The sequence below is a fragment of the Alosa sapidissima genome, chromosome 18 (genome assembly GCF_018492685.1).
Source record: "Alosa sapidissima isolate fAloSap1 chromosome 18, fAloSap1.pri, whole genome shotgun sequence".
NCBI lineage: Eukaryota > Metazoa > Chordata > Actinopteri > Clupeiformes > Clupeidae > Alosa > Alosa sapidissima.
Genome location: NC_055974.1, coordinates 11,871,515 through 11,891,670, shown reverse-complemented (window position 1 = coordinate 11,891,670; position 20,156 = coordinate 11,871,515). Strand labels below are relative to the sequence as shown.

At 41.7% G+C, this 20,156-nt stretch overlaps 2 protein-coding genes and 3 non-coding genes across 6 annotated transcripts; all 5 read left to right on the top strand.

Moving 5' to 3' along the window:
• Window positions 1-861: 861 nt before the first annotated feature.
• On the top strand, window positions 862-8,061 carry eif4a1a (eukaryotic translation initiation factor 4A1A). Its single transcript, XM_042069868.1, has 11 exons — window positions 862-967; window positions 2,449-2,497; window positions 2,624-2,756; window positions 3,059-3,198; window positions 3,741-3,909; window positions 4,402-4,511; window positions 4,792-4,935; window positions 5,326-5,463; window positions 5,864-5,953; window positions 6,482-6,561; window positions 6,701-8,061. Exons 1-11 carry the CDS (start codon window positions 951-953, stop codon window positions 6,843-6,845), a joined length of 1,215 nt encoding a protein of 404 aa, XP_041925802.1. The 5' UTR covers window positions 862-950; the 3' UTR covers window positions 6,846-8,061.
• On the top strand, window positions 4,089-4,225 carry LOC121690563. Its single transcript, XR_006025149.1, has one exon. It is a non-coding gene; the product is annotated as a small nucleolar RNA SNORD10 (small nucleolar RNA).
• On the top strand, window positions 5,020-5,156 carry LOC121690564. Its single transcript, XR_006025150.1, has one exon. It is a non-coding gene; the product is annotated as a small nucleolar RNA SNORD10 (small nucleolar RNA).
• On the top strand, window positions 5,631-5,771 carry LOC121690560. Its single transcript, XR_006025146.1, has one exon. It is a non-coding gene; the product is annotated as a small nucleolar RNA SNORA48 (small nucleolar RNA).
• Window positions 8,062-13,797: 5,736 nt separating the features above from the next.
• Window positions 13,798-17,264, top strand: sox19b (SRY-box transcription factor 19b). 2 transcript variants are annotated; one of them, XM_042070619.1, is made up of 3 exons: window positions 13,798-13,991; window positions 14,094-14,859; window positions 15,259-17,264. In XM_042070619.1, exons 2-3 carry the CDS (start codon window positions 14,225-14,227, stop codon window positions 15,503-15,505), a joined length of 882 nt encoding a protein of 293 aa, XP_041926553.1. In that variant the 5' UTR covers window positions 13,798-13,991; window positions 14,094-14,224; the 3' UTR covers window positions 15,506-17,264. The 2 variants fall into 2 exon arrangements, with proteins under 2 accessions (XP_041926553.1, XP_041926552.1); XM_042070618.1 differs by having other exon boundaries at window positions 13,798-14,859.
• The last annotated feature ends 2,892 nt before the right edge of the window (window positions 17,265-20,156 follow it).

The following is a 20,156-nucleotide window of genomic DNA, read 5'->3' as shown; positions in this document are numbered from 1 at the left end:
TATGGTTATTTGTCTGAACACAATGATGTATATGTTAATGAAGTTTCATTTGCATTGAGAAGAGGTTAAGAGGTTGTTAGTGTGTAGGTCTACTAGCCTAGTGTTATATCTTAATGTAAACTGCAGGATTTCATTTAATTTGTAGGCTTATATACTAGGTGTCTTCAAAGTGGTTGTATGCACATCCCACCTCACTGAGGCCAGGTGCAGGACAAAAAAGGCTTATTTATCAAAGAAAAGAAGAGTAGTTGTCGGCACACTGCAATCTACAACTACTCTTCTTATATACTAGGTGTTACATGATTTTGCTCACTTGTATGATCAGATCCAGGTTGTTAGATGTGGTGGTGTGATTGTTTTTGTTGAACCAGTCTAGGTGATGAGGACTGAATCAAATACTATATGAGGTCACTATGAAATATTGATGATTATGTGCAATATGTGCCATAATTGAAATTAAGATTGTGTTATAATGATTCAGGATATAGGCCTAGAACTGTTGCACAAGAAAGGATTAGCAAAGTTAAACCTACGGCAACCTAATAATCGTCAGGAAAAAGGTAAAATATGGAGCATAACGATAGGGTAGGATTCAAACCGAACCAGATCGGTGTGATACTCAAGAACAATGGCTAATTATATCTAGACATGGATGTGTAACATAAATGAATCTATAGGAAAACAAATTATTATTTGGAAACGTACTATAATAGAAATACGTCCGAAAAGAGTCTATAAGGTTTGCGCAATCCCGCCCAACATTATGAGTCATACTGCACATGATGAGGGCGTTGCTTAGTATTTATATGACGTACCATTTGGCCTATGAGATCTCACAATGACTCTGTGACGACACTGATTGATTGGGGAGTGCTGCAATCAGAGATCTCCTGCGTGCCTTACCTTAAACTATATAGCACATTTCCGCTGCGCTACCATTCTTTGTGATAATGTCGGCAGAAGATAGGTGAGTGGCATTTCTTACCGGCATTTCGCTTTTCTTGCCTCAGTTTCTAGAATTTCTGCTATATAATATGGTGATTCAACGTATAAGTCATCATGTTGGATTTTGTTCTGACAAAATTGGCTGTAAAATATTTCCAATCTTTTTTAGTCTGAAATGTTCAGTTGGCTAACGATCTACGTTAACGTTAGCCAACTCAACGTGACCAGTTGCAACGTTAGGCCTCGCCTTGGTCCGATTGTTAACTTGCCGGGAAATTGGTCTTTGCTCAACAGACGTTTACATCCTTACAAAGAAACATATGTTATGTAATTTATTGTTATAACAGTATAATATCTGGGCGAGGATGGTATTTTTGCAAATGGATAAAGTAGATAAAAGGTGTGACGCACGGTGGTTTAGCCAACCTCGTGAGCCATTCGTGCCCGCTAACCCAACAGTTTGCTAACTTGCTAGCATGGCTGTCGTCATATGACGTTCTTTTTATCCTGCTTTGTATTGACAGCCAGTTTGTATACGATTTTATATTTGTAGTATGAAATCGTTATAACGGTACTTTCTGTCTTGGCGTGGAATGTTCTCAAAGTAGTCAATGTTACGCTAGATGACTGTCTACGGACTTAATTTAGCTAGGCTAGTTAGCAGAATGGCGAGCACATGGTTGGCAGACCCGGCGAGACAATGGGCCCTCATTTTTGTCAAATGGTTATTAGGGCAGGTAGCTATCGTTAGCAATGTAGATGCTTGGCGACCGAATTAAAGCGAACAGTCGATGGCATTTTTGGGCATATAGGTCACGGGTTTGTGTCTTACAATAACGTTAGCTATTTACGTGTCTGTGAAATTTCACATGTCCGCTAATTCGACGTAGTTTTTTCAGGCATTGGGCCTGGTGTCACGTTGTGAGATCAGACCGGCGTAGCAGAATTTAGTTAATCCTTATATGCAGGGTTTTTGGTAATGTGTCTTTTTGTTTGTTAATGCCCTTGATGTACATACGAAGTGACTTGTGTTCGTAAAGATGGCTAACTATAAAGTAGCTAACGTTAGTTGACTTTGTAACCATTGAATGCTATTACTACCACCCATCATGGCTGTCGGTCTAAAAAATGGCGGCCTGCCTTGCAGGCGCTCGGTCTTTTTTAACAGGAAAAAATTGCCCGCCCCTATTCTACGTGTCGTAGTCAATGTGGCCCTCCATCTTGCATCCCTCCGTTAATTCACATTGTCGCTAGTTTTCTATCTAATCCTGGCGGAATAACGTTGATGTATTCTTTTGATTAGTATCCGATAATGAAACCACAAGGAGCCTAATTTGTCGCCACACAGATAGTAGTACTGTGTGAATCAGGGAACCATTTCTGTAAATGTTTGCATTTCAGTCGAACTGTCCCCATCTTGCTGTTTAAGTGAAGTTATGAATTTAATTGGAAGTACTTGTTCACGTTACCTTATATAATGGGTTTATTTCTGCTTTATTTCAGACCTAGAGACAATGGCCCTGAAGGCATGGAGCCGGATGGTGTCATTGAGGTAATTGAAGATTGACTGGTTGAAATTGGTTAATTTGCTGCCAAATGTACCAGTCACTTCTGAAGATAAAGATATGGGCATACTGATTACATTTGTCTAGTCTAACTGAACTCTTTTCTCATACAGAGCAACTGGAAGGAAGTGGTGGACAGCTTTGATGACATGCACTTGCACGAGACTCTTCTCAGGGGAATCTATGCCTATGGTTTTGAGAAACCCTCTGCCATTCAACAGAGGGCCATCCTCCCTTGCATCAAGGGTAAGTGAGTTTGTTTTTTGTTTTGTGTTCATATAGAATGTTCACCTCACCCATACAGTCTTTACTTGATGAGCCTTTTTTAAGGCCCACCCCCATCATCTGGGCAAGGCAGTGTCTGTTGGTGTCACTGATTCCTATATCTGTTGGGGGAATAGTGAAGGATGCCCATTTTCATCCCAGCTCTCTCTATATAGTGATTGTAAGACTGGTTCATGCTGTGGGCACAGATGTATTAAAACTTTGAAAGCGCTGACTCAAAACATGGAAGTGTTGGTTAAAAGATCCTGTGTCTGTCTTTGCAGGTTACGACGTCATTGCACAAGCTCAGTCCGGCACGGGCAAGACGGCGACCTTTGCCATTTCCATCCTGCAGCAGATCGACATTGAGCTGAAGGCCACTCAGGCCATGGTGCTGGCTCCCACCCGTGAGCTTGCACAGCAGGTGGGGACTGCTTTGCCATTGAGTTCGACAGTCTGGGTTGCTCTTCTGGCCTCTCCCACGAGGACTGGATGGTAAAAGCAATATGGTGCGATGCTTGATTGGTTGTGTGAACACCATGTTGCCTTTGCATGTTCAGATCGTTGGAGTCTGTTGTTGGGTTGAAGTGCACCTCCTGGCTTGTATAGATAAACCAATGACTGTGTATATATGCTGTTATTGAGCTAAACCCCTATCATCTGGGCAGGGTGGTGCCTTGGGTGGCACCAAGTCCTAAATCTGTTGGGGGGAGAGTGAAATCCATGTTCATCCCAGTCACCTCTGTGTAGTGAGCTATAGACTGGTTCATGCTATGGAAACACATGCTTCTACAATGCTTCTGCACCTGCAGCTTGAACGACCTTGCGCAGTTGTCGCATAAATGTAATTCTGCGTATTGCCCTGTTGTCATGAGCTTTAGTTTACTGTTAGACTATTTATTTTTAGAAGAATGACTGCACCTCAATGAATGGTATTTCCATTTACATTCTTTATTGTCTCTACAGATTCAGAAAGTAATCCTGGCTCTTGGGGACTACATGGGGGCTTCTTGCCATGCCTGTATTGGAGGCACCAACGTGCGCAATGATGTTCAGAAACTTCAGGCTGATGTACCCCACATCGTAGTGGGAACTCCTGGTCGTGTATTTGACATGCTTAACCGCAGATACCTCTGTGAGTAGCCTGTTTTGTCCTCAAATGTGGGTGACTCGTTAAATCTTTTTTTATTATTGCTATATTTGACTACAATGGTCCTTGCAGTCTCGATGCCTATAGCTTTGTCCTTTAATTACTTCTAGCATTTAATATGTAGCCACTTAACATCAGAAATATAGTACAACTATAAAAGGTCTGTTTTATGATGAAAACCATGCGTGTCAACTGAACTTGGGGCTCTCTGCAGCTTTCGGTCTCCAGTCAGCGTACTGCTTACTGGTGTACTTGGGGCTGCAGGACTCTAAGGGCATGATCTGACTTAGAGCCTGAAAACAGCACCCCCTCCTGGTTGTAGCCAATAAGAACATGTTTCACCATAATCTGTTAAGACTTGTGAAGTCACAATGAGTAAGTTCACTGAAAACCCTTTACGTTCAACTAAAACAGACAACCCAGCCATTTCTAAATGAAGTCATTGCTCTAATTGTAATGTTGCTTGCCTATTTCCAGCGGCCAAGTACATCAAGCAGTTTGCCCTGGATGAAGCTGATGAGATGTTGAGTCGAGGATTCAAGGACCAGATCTATGAAATTTTCCAGAAGCTGCCTTCTGACACCCAGGTCAGCTGCTCCACTCTTATGATTAGTCTGCATAGGGTTCAGTCATGAAGAGTTTGGCACAAACATAAAAAAAAAAACTTGTTTTACGGTGTATATTCAGTCTTATTAAGTTGATCACCTCGATAGTATCAAAACATTGTTAAACTTCCTTGCCAGTTATTAAGTGTCCTGGAAACTTGTGCATGCCTCTATATGAACCCTATTTGATGTATTTAGAAACACATTGACTTTATGTCTCTTGGCTGAAGTCAAACACTGAATTCTCCTCTCTTCTGCACAGGTCATCCTGCTCTCAGCCACCATGCCCCAGGAGGTGCTGGAGGTGACCAGCAAGTTCATGCGTGAACCAGTCCGCATTCTGGTCAAGAAGGAAGAGCTGACCCTGGAGGGTATCCGGCAGTTCTACATCAATGTGGAGAAAGAGGTGCGTTACATTGGCTATTTTGATTCATGGCTGTTTTATGTACTGAATTTGTTCTAGAAGATGGCTAATCACCAAGAAAGTTCTGTTTAATGATGAAAACCATGCGTGTCAACTGAACTTGGGGCTCTCTGTAGCTTTCGGTCTCCAGTCAGCGTACTGCTTACTGGTGTACTTGGGGCTGCAGGACTCTAAGGGCATGATCTGACTTAGAGCCTGAAAACAGCAACCCCTCCTGGTTGTAGCCAATAAGAACATGTTTCGCCATAATTTGTTAAGACTTGTGAAGTCACAATGTGCAAGTGTGTTTAATTGAATTAAATTAACGTGAAAGGTCTTCAGTGGGAAGCCCAGCCCTTTCTAAACGACTAAGTGTGTCACTGCTCTTGGCAGGAGTGGAAGCTTGACACCCTCTGTGACCTCTACGAGACCCTGACCATCACTCAGGCTGTTATCTTTGTGAACACACGCCGAAAGGTGGACTGGCTGACTGAGAAGATGCATGCCAGGGACTTCACTGTCTCTGCTCTGGTGAGTTTATTCTAGATGGCCATTTGAGAAGTTAAATTGATTGTAGTGTGAATTCCTACCCATGGTCTCTGTTGTTGCTGCAATGTTATTCCTCATTTTTGTAAGTCACTTAAGATATGCCAGTTTATGCTAAATGTAAATTATGTGATCTGATTTGAGGGCCCCCAATCCCCTATCTACTGGGCAAGGCCGTGTCTGTCAATGGCATGGAGTCCTATATCAGTTAGGGGAAGAGTAAACGAGCTCCATGTTCATCCCAGTCACCTCTGTCTGTGAGCAGTGTTCTGGTTCATGCTATGGGCACAAGATGTCACATTAAGTGGGTGGCGTCCTGGTTTATGGGGTGCCATCATGGCCTGTCTTCATAGAAAGGTAATTAATAAAGTGTTTGTTTTTTCAGCACGGTGACATGGAGCAGAAGGAGAGAGATATAATCATGAAGGAGTTCCGTTCTGGCTCCAGTAGAGTTCTGATCACTACTGATCTGCTGGTAAGTGATATACTAAGGATATGAAGTGCTAAATTGAAAAGCCAGTCTAATGGAGGAAGTGTATGTGTTAACTAAATGATATAATGCTAAATATATTTGCAATTGCCATGTACATTACTGCAAAGTCATTATGACTCCAATAGCACAATGAGAACTGTCAGATAAAAAAAAAAGCAGTGGGTCAAAAGGGCTAGTGTAGATGGGATATGTATTAGCATGGTAATATATATTTTTATTGCACTGTATGTGGCCAAAGTTCCCTCTCCCTCCAGCGTGTGAAGTGCTGTCATGGGAACGATGTTCTTTGGTAGAGAAACGCAACTGCTCTCCACAGTGACTGGGCCACAGCGTCCCTCATCACAACTTAATAGCAGCTGACATTTCCAATAGACGTGGGAGTAATGATTATATTACAATGCCTGAGTTACTGCAGGATAGCCTACAGTAATATATTGCCTGATTCACAGTATGTATTACAATGGATTAGGGCGGTGTTAATTAATGACTGGTCTCTGTCTCTACTCCTAGGCTCGAGGCATTGATGTACAGCAAGTGTCTCTGGTCATCAACTATGACCTTCCCACCAATAGGGAGAACTACATCCACAGGTGAGTTAATGCTGAGGCCATTAATATGTTTATCCCTTTTCAATAGTAGCACAACTTCCAAAATGAAGTCTGCATCATCAAAAGTGAATTTGGATCTTTTTGTCTAATTGTGATTTCTGTATCCTTTTGTCTACCTCAGGATTGGCCGAGGTGGCCGTTTTGGCAGGAAGGGTGTGGCCATCAACATGGTGACCGAGGATGACAAGCGCGCTCTGCGAGACATTGAAACCTTCTACAACACCACTGTGGAGGAGATGCCCATGAATGTGGCCGACTTGATCTAGACCGACCCAGCCCCAAGCCCCTTCACTTTTTCCTTTACTGCTCTACCCCCAGATGATCCCTACCCAATGTTTGAAGTTTTGCCCATCACCGCCCCCACCCACCCCCTCATATATATTTCTTTTTTTGTTTTGCTCATGAATGGCTGGACACATCTCCCATGTTTGTATGGGGGCGGGTTCAACTTGTAGCATAAACTCATCTCCACAGTATTTCAGAAGATTTGAAAGATCTCGGACTGAAATGACTCACTTGCCACTCAAACATATCCCCCCCCACCTGTCCTCCAACATGATGGTGTACAAATGCTGACTTGCTGTCTTTTTAATTCCATGTGGATCTGACTACTTGTAACATTCATATTTTAAAGGTGTTTGTATTTTAACGATATTTGAAAGGGTGGTCCTCTGTGCACACATTACATGTAGAATTTGAGGTGGGAGGTACTGTACTAACCATTAAGGAATAAATTCCTAAAAGGAGTTGCAAGGTGAGTGTTTGAGGTGATTGTTTCTCTTAGGGTCAGAGTAGTTATATATACAGACTGCTTATTTTGTGTCAAGAGGCTGAGAAATCCTTGACCAAAGTAACAGTCCAGTATTCCACATAGCAGATTAAAGTTTAGTATGTCATATTTGCCTCTTGATGGAGGATGGGGTGAGCAGTTTCAATAAATGTATTGAACAAGTAATCATGAGAAACCTTGTGGACGAACTTTCTACTGTCCATATATTGTTTACTTTATGTTGTATAGTTCCCTTCCACCCTTACCCAGAGATGCAGGTTGCTGATGGCATTATGGTGAAGCTAGAGGGACTGATTTTGTCATGGCGCCACAGGTTCTGGGAGCATGACTGGTCTATTGAGTTGCATATGTACTGGGGAATGTCACTTCTGTAACCTACCTCACCAAGATATGTTGGAGGGGTTTTGATGTAAGGACCAAAATTAAAATGACTGAGTATATTAGAGATTATAACATTACATTTTTCTTTCATGGTTTGAAAATTCTTGTCTCTTAAAGGGTGGGTCTCTGGGGGCACTAAAGGATATGGGGTTTACATGGTCACTATTTTTTAAATGAATTTATTAAAATGTGATGGATTTGTTAACCTTTTTGAGACAGAAGCCATGTGTTAAAGGTTTTTCTACATTGGGTTCTGTATAGTATTTATTTTAATGGTCTTCAATAAAAGGTATTCTTTTTAACCAAGTAAATCTAACTTTTGCTGTTTTCAATTGATAGCTTCATATTGGCCATTACTCAATTTAGCCACAAGGTGGCGATAGTGAAGCTAAAACAAAAGCACATGTGCCTCAAACTGTTCAAATAACTGCCCCTTAGCCCAACCCTCCTATGTGTAATTGTTTAGAAATGGTGTGGGAGTTTTAATCACTAGTGAACAAGCATGTTGGTGGCTCCGGTGAAATTTCATAAAACTGGTTTCACTCCAGAAGGTGTGGCAGGGTTTAACCATGGGAACTTTGGAATTGTCCAGCAGAGCCTTTATGTGGTGGGTCAGATCAAGTCAAGAGGAAGCTCAGAAAACCTGTTCCAGACCAGGTTGCCTTCAGGACAGAAAAATAATCACAGCCATGGTATTGGGAATTCTGCTGTATTTAGAACTTGCACTAACTGCATGCATGACTGTCATGAGAAGATTTGGCTTCACATTGATGACCCACGCCGATGCCAGCTAGTGGACGCAATATTAAGGCATAATAGTTTAAATCCTACATATAAGAATCATGTTCCATTAACAACACGGAGTATTCTGTTTTGCCAAAAACAAACAGCTGGTGTTGTAAGGCTACTTGCACATCATACATTTTTAGTCTCTAGTCATTTTTAGTTTTTCTTTTCCTGTTTCTGTTGGTCATCCATGGAACACACCCCACTGTAATGGAGGGGTCTATCAGTAACGCTGGAGACTGTTCATATTAGAACACCTAGAGCTGCCAATCAAAATGATCCCCTTGAACCTTCAAGACATGCTGGTGTGAGTATGTTGAGTACAATTTCATTATCAACTATTGCCTTTATTACACCAAATAAACAACTGATGTGGAATCAAGTTTAGCTTCATTACATCAACTTACTAGAACTCACCAGTTGTGTCAAGTTCCAGTTTAAAGTATTGAGGTCTACTTTTTATGTGTTTCTTGGTCATTAGTGTGACAAGCTGTCCAAGAAAGAACTATCTTGTTACATGCTCTTTATGTGTTAAGTGTTCACTTTTATACGTTTTTTTAAGCACATCTCATCAAATTGACTCCCCATGTTTGAAATTGTGCTTTCTTCCATGGGTGCCCCTGTATTATTGAGTTCTTTGTTTAAAATGCTGCCAACTGTGTTTCTCCTGGAACTTTAAACGCAATGAAATTCATATAACTATCGTCTTTGTGGTGTCTTCTTTCCTATTCCATATTTGCTACTTACCTTTGTGTGTATATATATATATATATATATATATATATATATATATATATATATAAATATATATAAAATACATATAAATAAATATAAAAGTATATAATATAAAAAACACAACTAAGCAATAAGGACAGTAGAAGATAAATATATACTAAATACTATATACTAAAATACAAATTATACTAAATAACACTTAATCTAAATCAATTCTAAAAAAACAGTATCCACACAGTGGGTGATTAATCAAACAAGATACGCTTGCAATGACTGAGGCAGGGACTGAGCCTGTGATTCTCTGTGCATAAGGTAAGGTAAGGTAAGGTGCTCTGTGTGAATGAGTGTCATGGTGATGGTGCAAATGAGTAAGTCAAACAGTGCAACAGTGCAAGAATAAAGTCTATATATCTATATATATATAACTATATTAAGGAAGGTATAAGTGTGGTCACAGTTCGGCTGTGGCATGGAGGGTGCATATGTGCTAATATAGCACGCAAACAGTGAGGCAGAAGACAGTGGTAAAAAGTGGCTAGTGGACAGACAGTTCAAGACAATGTTCAATGTTGTTATGGAAACAGCATAATCAAACTTTGTCAGTGATATCACATTTTCACAAAATTCTACTCCCATCTCCCTACTCCCACCCAATTGAGTCTAAAATTGGTTGCGTCATTTTGATTGAAATCTATCAGTAATCACAGCTATTTGTGATGCTGTGTAGGCTACCGTGTCATTGTCTTTTGTATGCCATTCTTCTCGTTGTCTCGTATCATTAGTCCACCCCACCCTCACTCCCTCAGGCCTCCCATGGAATCAAAACAGCTCTTTAACCACTTCCCCTCTCCGACTGTATACCTTATCAGACATATTTTGATTATTCTTGTTCAGTGTAGGTGGCCCGTCCACCACTTTCTCTCGGTGCGTAACCCCCGCCATCACCTCCCTCTCCCCCCTGCTGACTGCACGATTGTGGGCTGGGGGATTATGCGAGTGGGAGGCTCGTAAAGGGCCTGCCAAGGTCTTTCTGGCCGGTGACGGATGGCAGGGAGACTGAAGGCAGCATTTACATGAGAACAGGGAGAATAGAGGGGCATTCAATGGGCCTGTCAGAGCACTGAAGAACTACCCCAGCTCCCTCCCTCTTTCCATCCCTCTCTCCCCTCTCACTTTCTCCCAACAGCCTCTTTTCCTTTATCTTCTCTCGCCTCTCTCTCTCTCTCCCAACTTTTCTGTCCGTCCGTCCCGCTTTTCTTCTACCTCCAATCGGTTTCTCTCTGTCTTCTAATATCATCCCGTTTAGTTTTGAGGCATTCACATCTCTTCTCTCTGTCAATAGACTTGTATCCTCCGCCTGATTTCTTTTCCACCTTGGAAGTAAAAGGCAGTTTCTGGCTGGAGTGCCTCAAAAGTAAGGAAAATGTAGACGATCCATGAGAAATTGAACTTGTACAGGCCACATTTTTGTGTTTGTCTCAAGGCCCAGTGTATACATTGCTTTGTCACAATGAATGAACGACATTTTAACAATAAAATTCAATTGTATAGTTTAAAATGGCTAGGTTTGGTATGAAAGAAATATAACTCTGGCCTTGTGTTGTAGGCCAGAGAGAGATGCAAATACAATGTTGTGAAAACTGTGTGGCATTCAACACTGTCCAACACCAATCACCCCCTCGGCATTACACTCCTGTTGAGATGACCTATTGTCATTGAAAAAAGGTGCATCTAATTTGCCACCAAATGCTAACATCTGATCACAGGTTTGGGGTCACAAAATAAGTCAATACTGTCTCTGCATGTGTCTCCAGGGCTGGTGACGACAAACATCAGTGCTGGGATTACCCGTTAGCACCTGTTGATGGGCACACATTTAGCAGTAGGACACTGGCTCCTGTGCTGGAAGTGTGAATGCATAATGACCCAACCTGTGAAACTAATGACACCAAAGAAACTAATGAAATCTTGTGCACTGCGCCAAGTTCACGGCAGGACTTTTATCGTTTTTGTAGTGACATGATGTAGGTTTCCCAATGTATTGTGAAAGATTTCTTGAAAACCAGGATGTTTCGGTTTGGTCGGAATGTTCATCAACAGGTATTCACTGGGTGAAATGTTTTTAGCCTTATACTGTTAAAGCTCTTTTTATGTCCAGATGAGCTCTATGCATGGCTAGATGAACTTTTGGTAGATTCAAGTCATTGGTATAATTTTGAATATATTGGGAACGTATGGACCCTTTCAAGAGAGTTCCATTATCAGCATCATAGTTGGCCCCACAAGACTTCCGTTTTAACATTCCATATGTTATCTTAATGCAGAGGAAGTAGTTTGGGGCCCAAATAGAACGTTCAAGCATTGTTTTTGTTTACCTTGTTGAAAGGGTCTATACATGCTATTTGGATGACACACAAGCCATTTTCATGAGTTGCCTTTTGTGTATGGCTAATAGAGCATCTTTTTCTCACAGAGGATGACAATGACAATGGCACTGCCTAGTGACGTAGCTCTTGATCTGTTCATAGATACTAAATATATAAAATGTGAATCTAATGTATACTTGTGGTCTGCTCTCATTAATGTTGTTGTATACCAATATAAACTAATGTTGTCACTGTTTTGTTCTTTGCTGTTCTAATTGTATGCTTTTTAAACACTTTTTTAATTCACTTGAATAAAAGTGTATTTTGATAAATAAACTTCATCATAAATATACAAAACAAAAGTGGCATGCAAGAGACTTAGTTCACTACCGCTGTTGATGTTTTTTTAATCTTGTACAGGGATTAAACACTGAATAGAAAAGTTTATTTGGGAAGGGTAGAAGCAGAGCTGTATGGTGTGCTTTTTTGTGCATGGTGGCATGAAAACCTTGTTGTAACTTGCTTTGGACCTTGATTTTTGAAGCACTTAAAAACAGGATTTACACTTACAAAGACTAGTCAAGGAAATGGGTGGGTGTCGCATTAAAGTTTGCAGTGCATTAGTGTGTGTGTGTGTGTGTGTGTGTGTGTGTGTGTGTGTGTGTGTGTGTGTGCATGTATTTGCTTCTGGGTGCGAGTGTTTACAGGTTGCGTGCAAGCAGTTGGTTGAGAGGTCGCGTGAAAAAGAGAGCTGCATGTCTTCCTGTGAGTATTTAAAACAGTTTGAAGTTTCTTAGCTCTCATGTTGAAAATAAAAGGATTTTCCAAAAGAGAATCAATCAGAGAAAGAGAGACACAGATGAGGGGGAGAGGGGGAGGGGTGGTGGAGGAAGACTGCACTGAGAAAAGGGGGTGGGGGTAGAGACAGGGGGTTGGAAAAGATTCCAAAAAGGGTTGTCTTGGAAACGGAAATGGGAGAGTGGAGCTCCACAATTCTCAGTTTGATTGGTGTCAGAGCCTAACTGTCAGTCATGAACTAAAACGCTCCTTTAGCCTGAACACCTGCACCCCACACAAAGTCTCCATATACGCGCGCGCACACACACACACACACACACACACTCTCTCTCTCTCTCTCTCTCCCTCTCTCTCTCTTTCTCTCTCACACACAAACACATTTCACATCACATAAGCTATCACATTCTGTCATTGGCCTGCTTGTGGATGCATATAGATGTAGCCTGTCGCTATGACACTTATGAAGTCAACACTGGTGGAGGGAACACTGTTTGCAGTAGCTAATCTGAGAAAGACAAGAGGAAATCATATTAAACAACTGCAACAACAGTTACAGTCAAAATCAAGCACTGATCTCATCTTCAGGTAGTCTGTAACCTGACACAGCATGGCACCATGAGGATGTTGAGCAACTGATGAATGAGTTGACTGAGACTGAAAAATTAATGCATATGATCACTAATACCCTATGCGGGCATTGACTTGTTATGACACACTGAGTGTGCTTGGAAATATGATGGTGGTCGAAATTTAGGATGAACATCACCCAAATAAATAGCTTAATCTAGAGGGAATGTTATCTTATTTCACTGTTCAGTAAAATAAAGACCATTTTAGTCTGTCTTTCTGCCTCTTTAAATATGGGACTTATTGATGAACCATGGATAATCAACTGCCAAGTCTTGGCATTTTTAAACCTCCTTTGGAAACTTGATGGAACAGACACAGTACAATAATTGTCTCAGGACCTGACACATTAAGACTTCACAAATACTTCTCCACAGTCATATTCAAGACAAATGCTGTAGGCCTACAGCCTCATTTCTCCTACCAGGTTATTAGCCATTTCCAATTTTATGTATTCATTATTTTAACAGAAAAAACATTTGCACGAGGCTATACTTTTAATCTAAATTATTTTAATGTTTTAATAACCTCGTTTAATTACAACAACCTAACTCTTTTTTTAACAAGTTTCATATGTTCTTATTAATGCTTTGAAAAGGCAAACACGTTTTTACAGACGGGCTCTCTTTAAAAGGCTTGGCTACATTTATTACCATGCCAAACGCTGCAACCGTATGCCACACCCCTGTATAGTTATGTAAATGACAGAGTGGAGGATTGGTCCGGCGTGGAATACAATTATTACTAAGGACCACATGAGTGAAAGGGGGAACTTTTTTGTATTACCTCAGTTCTTTGGCTGAGTGAATCGGTGTTCAACAAGTGTCTGAGTTCTCTAAGAATCACACTTTCTCAAAGACTATTTGTTTACTTTACTGTGTAAACAGTTTGCTTACTCCTCATTGAAACCTTGACGTCGCTGACAAAAGGTAATGAAAATTTTTACACGCGCGTGACTTTAATTACTACGACTATTATTCTGCGTAAATCAGCGTTCGTATTCTAGGCGGTAATTTGTTTTATTTGAACAGGCAAACCCGGCTGCAGGCGACAGAGGCTTCACCTGCGCGGGTTTGTTTGATTTGATCATCAAGTATCCTAACTGGTGTTCAAGAACATTCACCTTTGTTTAATCTGGAACTAAATAGGCCTACGTTTCGAAATGTATAGTTTGATGGAGCATGAGTTGAAAACTTCTGGACACCCGCAGTCGCACCACAACGGCCAGGGCATGTCCCCTATGGCTGGAAACACTCATACAGGGTCCAAAAACGCTTGTCCACCCGGTGGAGACCCTATGGATAAGGTCAAAAGACCTATGAACGCTTTTATGGTGTGGTCGCGGGGTCAGCGGCGCAAGATGGCACAGGAGAACCCCAAGATGCACAATTCGGAAATCAGCAAACGCTTGGGAGCTGAGTGGAAGTTGCTCACGGACGCCGAAAAGAGGCCATTCATTGATGAGGCCAAGCGTCTCCGTGCAGTCCATATGAAGGAGTATCCCGACTACAAGTACAAGCCACGTCGTAAAACCAAGCCTCTGCTTAAGAAGGATAACCAGATTGGCAAATATCCATTGTCAGCCGGCAACCTGCTGGCAGCTGCGGCAGCCCAGGGATCAGGTGGAAGCCCGAGAATGGACAGTTATGGCTGGGGACCCGCGGGGGGTTATGCGGGCATGCAGGGAGAGACACTTGGTTATCCACAGCAACTTCATCGCTACGATTTATCAGCCCTGCAATACCCGTCCTCTATGGCAGCCGCTCAAAACTACATGAATGGCGTTAATTCTTACAGGTGAGTGATCTCATTTTAACTTAAGTTGATTTTGGAATGGTGAGAGAAGCCCTTAAAGAACGTGAAAACATTGTTGATTCAGTTAGAGTGATTGACATTGAGGGAGGCCCACAGCTGTGGCTGATAAGCAAGGCCCTAAATTCAAGGCTTTTTTATCATGACTATAGTGCACAATTTGTGAACTGATACTGTATTTTTTAAATAAATTATGTTCTATGTTTTCCCTGCTGAGCTCATGCACTCAAGCCCCCAAAAAATAAATTTAGAAATCTTAAGAGCTGAACAAATGAGCAGACTCTTCTTTCATGTCCCACATTTAAAGTCAATGACGACACCAATGGCATTTAGACTCATATAATTTCTATACTTAATGACCACTTTTCTGATCTTTTCTGACAGCTCCATGCCCTACAGTAACAGCCCCCAGCAAGGGAGTCCGGTGATGTCCATGGTGAAACCAGAGCCCATTGCTCATTCTCCAACTGGGGCCCCAAACCACCACCGTGGCCCTCTCCAGGGGGACCTGAGGGACATGATCAGCATGTACATCCCCAGTGGCGACACAAGTGACCCTAATGCCCAGAGAGGCTACTCCAGTGTACAGCAGCACTATCTTGGGGGAACTGTGCCACTCACTCATATCTAACGAACACTGCAAAGAGAAGACATGTCCACAGGACACCTTCCGGAGGCCAGGTCTGCACTCCCCGTCTTCCAATCACAAAGACCACCCGCCTCCTTATTAACAACGCTAGTGAACAGTGACTGAGATGGGCTAAAGAGCTACCTCCTCTCTCTCCAGTCTATGGTTTGTTCTTCACGCTGCTGTTGGTGTCCAGTCATGTGTTGTGGACTGGCCCTCTCTGAGTCCCACTGTTTTAAGAATGCTGCTTGGTGATACTCTCTTGAAGTCTTGCCATGTATGAAGGTCTGGTTTACATAATGTTTTTATGTGATTTTATAAGTGTGTGTGTGTGTGTGTGTGTGTGTGTGTGTGTGTGTGTCTTTGTTTGTGTGTGTGAGAAAGAGAGACGGACAGAGGGAGAGTGCATGTGTACCATGCTCCTTTTAAATACACATACACAATTCCCTTTTTACGTAGTTTAAAAATCTTGAAACTCCACAATGTACCCTTGTACGTTCTGGCAACGCAAATGGTTGTTTGTACAGATCAAGGTAGATTGTCCCATAAACATGTTGGCACAAATGTCTTTTAAATGACATTTAAGACATTGATTAACCAGAGATCTGATGCGCCGTAATCGATCAAATTGACAACATGGACACTGAAAGTTTGGTCTGAAGTCAGTGTCATTCAAATAAAGTCTGTAATTTGTATTTTTAAGGCATTTAGGAAGAGACCCACAATTTAATCACCTGAAGCCTTTCTTATTGTTCACTACATTGAACTGCTGATATTCGGTGAGATTATTGAAAAGTTATTTTAATTTTAACATGTGACCAGAATTATCTACTCTGGTTTTATTTTGAAAATGTGCATGCTCAGATCTGTATAGCACTACAGTGGAATCCTGTGGGTTTCTTTAGTGGACACTGGCATATCTTGCCAAGACACTGTGATCACTCCAAATAGACTTGCCATGGTGTTTCCCCGTAAATGTTTGTGGTGTGCCTTTTTTCTTTTTTTTTTTTTTTTTTAAAACTACTGGCCACATTTGTAAACAGAGTGCTTAGATTTTTACTGTTGCATTCTTTTGCACATTGTGTATCTTTTGTAAAGTGAGTTGTGATTCAACATATTGTCTTGTCCTCTTATTTCACACGGAAGATGTAAATGTGAGTGGAGACGCTGAAGTGTTGATTCTCTAATAGTTTTAAAATGTACCCAGCTCAAATTGAACCGTAAATTAGTAATGAGGTTCTCACTCCATCAACAAGTCAACTTTAGCTACACAGTTGTTTTAGTGACTAGGCTACCGCTCTGTTGAGGGGATCAGCTGTTAATGTGCATCGAAACCTGGGAAGAGTCATCAAAATAAAATGCGTTGACGTACACATCTTCAGATTTGAAATTGAAATCTGATAGTTTTGCAGTGGACTGTAACTCAATCTCACTTGCCATTTAAAATGTGTTTCCTAATGAGTTTCTCTTAATGTTGTACTTTATGTTGACCTGATCCAGAAAAAGGAGACTGTTTACATTTGCGGCCTAAGTGTGCACTGTGCAACTTTTTATGGTATAACTTTCTTTATTTTTTAAATATTTTAATCTTTCATGTAAATACAATGAGAGTTTAGTCTCACACCTGTGTACAGTTTGAAGCCCTCTGTTTCAATGATGCCTGCTATTTTTTTGTGAAGAGAAATGTTTAGTCTGAATAGAGGGTTACACCACAAAAATGTTAATAAAAAAATTAAAAGCAAGAAAGTGTTGTTGTGAAGAAGCCTATTTGGATATTGAATCATTCAGACAATAGGCCTGGCCTACCATTCTCTGAGGCTTCAAATATAGGCCTAACTTGTGTGCACATTCTACAGAAATTAATTCATTTGCAAGCCCTGAACACAACGTTTCTGAAGCACTTTGTTCGTTTTTTCCCCCCATAATGTTGCTGTAGACTAGGACATTCACAAAAAGGCATAGGCCATACATTTCCTAATGGCCTACTGAATAACACCAAGGGTGAAGATGGTATTGCCTGACTGATGTGCATAGCCGGTCTCAGACTTGTCTAGGCCTAGTCCACTATAAGAAACTCGTGGCCTAGGTAGGCTATATTAGGGAGTTTCAGATGAGCATCTAGAAATTGCCTAGGCCTATGAGGTTAATATGATGTCTTGAGAGAAGCAACGGAATTTTGCAGAATGGTTTTTTGGACAGGCCTAATCATTAACTTTCTTCTCCACTTCTCTTTTAAATTCAACTCCACCTCTTCTCCTTACAGAAAGCGGGTGGCTGGCCCAGCCGTAATTGGCCGTTTCGGAGACACATTGTCCGTTGCTTTTGAGCTCGCAGGTGCACATAGTAAAGCCGCTGAGTGCTCCGCGCCTCCCCCGGAGTGCTTTGTTCCCTTTCTCTCGCTCCCCCGTCGCGCAGAAAATTAGCGTTGCATTCGGGTGCCTCGACTCTCTCTCTCTCTATCCCGGGCTTAACCCTTTCACCACCCGTTGTCATTCTCATGGAAATGCCGAAGTTCGCACCGGCTAATCGGAGGCCAAGAGGAGGGGACGGGACTGGGAAGAGATGGCTGTTTGACTAGTAGTCAGCACTAAGATCCTATAACATTAGGCTTGTGTGTTTCCGCCAACAATGCATCAGTAGTAGGCTAGTCTAGAATTCCCCAATGAGTTCTATCTATCCCAGAACCATAGATCTCTTTCTATGGCTCTGATAGGTCAAATATCCCACTCGCTCAACTAGACCTAGCCTACCTCAGTTTTCTAATGTAGGCTAGGCCAGGGGTTCCCAAACTTTTCCATGACAAGGCCCCCCAAATACCACTAGGTTCTGGCCAAGGACCCCCTTAATGTGTTATTAAACCCATCGACAATACTACGGCAATTAAGCTAATCCTAATAATTATTTTAGCCACAAGCACTTCGCGATGGAGCATACAGTGTGTAAAAAAAATGGCTTTCTGCTATATGAGAGTTATCACTCTACTATTATTCCCAGTCATAATCATGGAAAATATAATGTTCAGATAATGTGAGAAATTATTATAATGGCATTGTATAACAACCCTCATAGTAATAGGTATATTTTACATTTTTCAAATGTATTTATTTGTTGCTTTTATTTTTCCTTCCAACTTGCTGAGGCCCCCCTGGCACCCCCTCGCGGCCCCCCAGGGGGCCCCGGCCCCCACTTTGAAAACCACTGGGCTAGGCCACAACTACCAGAGTGTAGGCTAGGCCTACACTATATATTTGTTGCTATGGTGTTCAGTAGCTTATGTCTACTTTTGAGCTTTTTGCCCAAATGGTTGGGGTTGTGGTGGAAGTAGATAGTGAGGCCAAAATGGGGTGAGCGGCTGGGTGGGGGCAGCTGATGAATTTTCTGGGGGCATACATGAAATCTCTTAGCAACAAGCTGTGAGGCTTCAACAAGTGGTTACCATGGTTTCTGGGAGCTGGGGTAAACAAGTGAGCTGAAGATGTAAGTTGTCCTGGGAATCTAGGCACTTAAAAAAAACATGGCCTACACATGTGGATGGACTGTCTTAAAGTAAAACAAAATAGAGATGAAATTAGACATTTTATTCTGTGGGGGGTGGGAAACTTGGACCTCCAAAGAACTTTTTTTTACTTTGCACAAGGAAATTCAACATCAAAGGTAACCATGGAAACTGATTCTTATTTACCTGCATTCCAAAGTATACCTGGAACCACTCCTCTTTTGCACGCAGAGCAAAAGCTGTAGTTGCTCAACACCTGACAAGCCTATGTTGGCCTAGGTGGATGAATAAAGACACAAACACGCACACACACGTGGAGATTTTCTGGGGGAAGCTCGGAAAAGTTACACAAATCATTTAACATTTTCTGTGTCAAGTTTATTGACTATAGGGTACAGTTATTAACTTTATATGTATATATAAAAAACAGGGTAAACTGTGTCCGCACTCTAGCCAGCAAGTCCTCAGCCTGTAAAGCAACTGCATTTCTCACTTGCACAATTCGTTGACAGACCTGCCTGAAAGGTTGTTTGCACACAGTTGAGCGAGTGGGCGTCCGCCACGGTTGGGTGAAATGCCACCAAGTGCTGCATACTTACTCACCACCTCACACGACATAGCCGATGGAAACCAGTCACGCAACAGTCGGCCTGCCCTTTTTCTGGGTAGAGATTAGCTCGATATGGAAGGATGTTTTGTCTGACACCAGCACTGCAAATATGGGCAACGTATTCTATTGTAATTAATACATTGACAGAGGCTAGACCTATAACACCTGCCACCATATTATCCACTATCCACTAATGGGTTTTTCCTCTCCCAGGCACCACCAAAACACCATGCACTGTGGTTGTCTTTACATGGTCAGTGTATAAGTAAAAAAAAACTTTTTTTTGCCTTTTGCTCAATTTTTTTATAGCAAGGAGAGTGAAATGGGCTACATAAAACGTGTTTGTTTTTCAGGCAGGCAGACAAGACTCCAACATAAAACATACACTGAAAAGAAGAGAAGCAACTGGGTGAGAACAACAAGGAAAGGTATAGCCAGGTGGTATGTTTTCTCCGTGAGAGGGAAGTCGCCGTCATGTTTTTCAACAGATCATTGATTGAGTAGCCTCACTCCACTGACTGATCCATCCTGATAGTCTTTTTTTAACT